The sequence below is a fragment of the Glycine soja genome, chromosome 6 (assembly GCF_004193775.1).
Source record: "Glycine soja cultivar W05 chromosome 6, ASM419377v2, whole genome shotgun sequence".
Classification (NCBI taxonomy): Eukaryota; Viridiplantae; Streptophyta; class Magnoliopsida; order Fabales; family Fabaceae; genus Glycine; species Glycine soja.
Genome location: NC_041007.1, coordinates 35,894,070 through 35,895,339, shown reverse-complemented (window position 1 = coordinate 35,895,339; position 1,270 = coordinate 35,894,070). Strand labels below are relative to the sequence as shown.

The 1,270-nt window shown below is 38.2% G+C and overlaps 1 protein-coding gene across 1 annotated transcript; it reads left to right on the top strand.

Moving 5' to 3' along the window:
* Positions 1–403: 403 nt before the first annotated feature.
* On the top strand, positions 404–1,270 carry LOC114416159. Its single transcript, XM_028381029.1, has one exon. The coding sequence runs from the start codon at positions 404–406 to the stop codon at positions 1,268–1,270; it is 867 nt and encodes a 288-aa protein (XP_028236830.1).

The window sequence follows — 1,270 nt, the reverse complement described above, 5'->3', positions numbered from 1 at the left end:
GGTTAATGCGGAAATTTTGCATTAATCGATGTATTGAATCTTGAATTGTCTGTTTGGACAGTTTGGGAAGACGAATTTTTTATAGTAGATTAGAACGTACAACTTAGTTGGCTTTTCTTAAATTTGTCAACATTTCGGTATAGTTCATTTCACTTTGTCCTCCGAGTGCATATTTGAATACGGTGGATGATGACAAGCCACCGCTTTCATCTCGTGTACTTGGGGACTTAGGCGAAAAGCTGCCAAAATTTTGACAAATTTAGAAAAGACAATTAACTTGTACTATTGAATCTACTATAAAAAAAAGTCTTGCTGAATGGGATAGGGCCACACCCTTAAAGAAAAAAGTGAGGTTTTCATGCATGTTACATAACTTTATAGAGTGTTCCAGCAAAGGGAAAATATGGATCGAAGTTGGATGAAAGCATCACGCATTACTGACGAGTATAGGAATGGGGTTGAACAATTTCTCCAATTTACTGAAATGAATGCACCATCTTTGCGTGGGAAATATTTTTGTCCATATGTCAAATGTGAAAATGGTAGACACCAGTCAATAAATGAGATAAGATCACATTTAATATGTCACGGGATCATTCTAAATTACACAAAATGGATATGGCATGGGGAATTGCCTCACAAGCCATCAGTCTCTCACAGTGAGTCAGTCGATGTAGACATTGGCAATCGTATAGAAGACATGATTTGTGACCTAGGGCAGGATGGATTTCAGCAAGCACATGCTCCTTTGTATGACAAAATAGAAAATGATTCAAAGCAACCTTTGTATTCTGGGTGCACAGCTTTCACAAGGTTGTCAGCAGTGTTAGCTTTGGTCAACTTGAAGGCACGATTTGGCTGGAGTGACAAGAGCTTTAGTGAATTGCTTGTGTTATTGAAAAAATTGTTTCCTGAAGATAACACGTTGTTGAAGAATCAATACGAAGCCAAGAAGATTTTATGTCCCATGGGAATGGAGTACCAGAAAATCCTTGCTTGTCTAAATGATTACATATTGTATAGAAATGAGTTTGTAGAAATGCGCAATTGCCCTACATGTGGTGTATCACGCTACAAGGTCAACAATGACGAATGCAGTGATGATTCAACCGCAAAGAACAGTCATCTAGCAAAGGTTTGTTGCTATCTGCCAATAATACCAAGGTTTAAGCGATTGTTTGCTAATGGACATGATGCAAAACAGTTGACATGGCATGCAGACGGCAGAAAAAATGATGGTATGCTTCAACATCCGGCTGATAGTCTGTAA

Bases quoted from the DNA above. Each gene is read 5' to 3' on its own strand.
- LOC114416159 (XM_028381029.1), top strand. From the start codon at position 404: ATGGATCGAAGTTGGATGAAAGCATCACGCATTACTGACGAGTATAGG.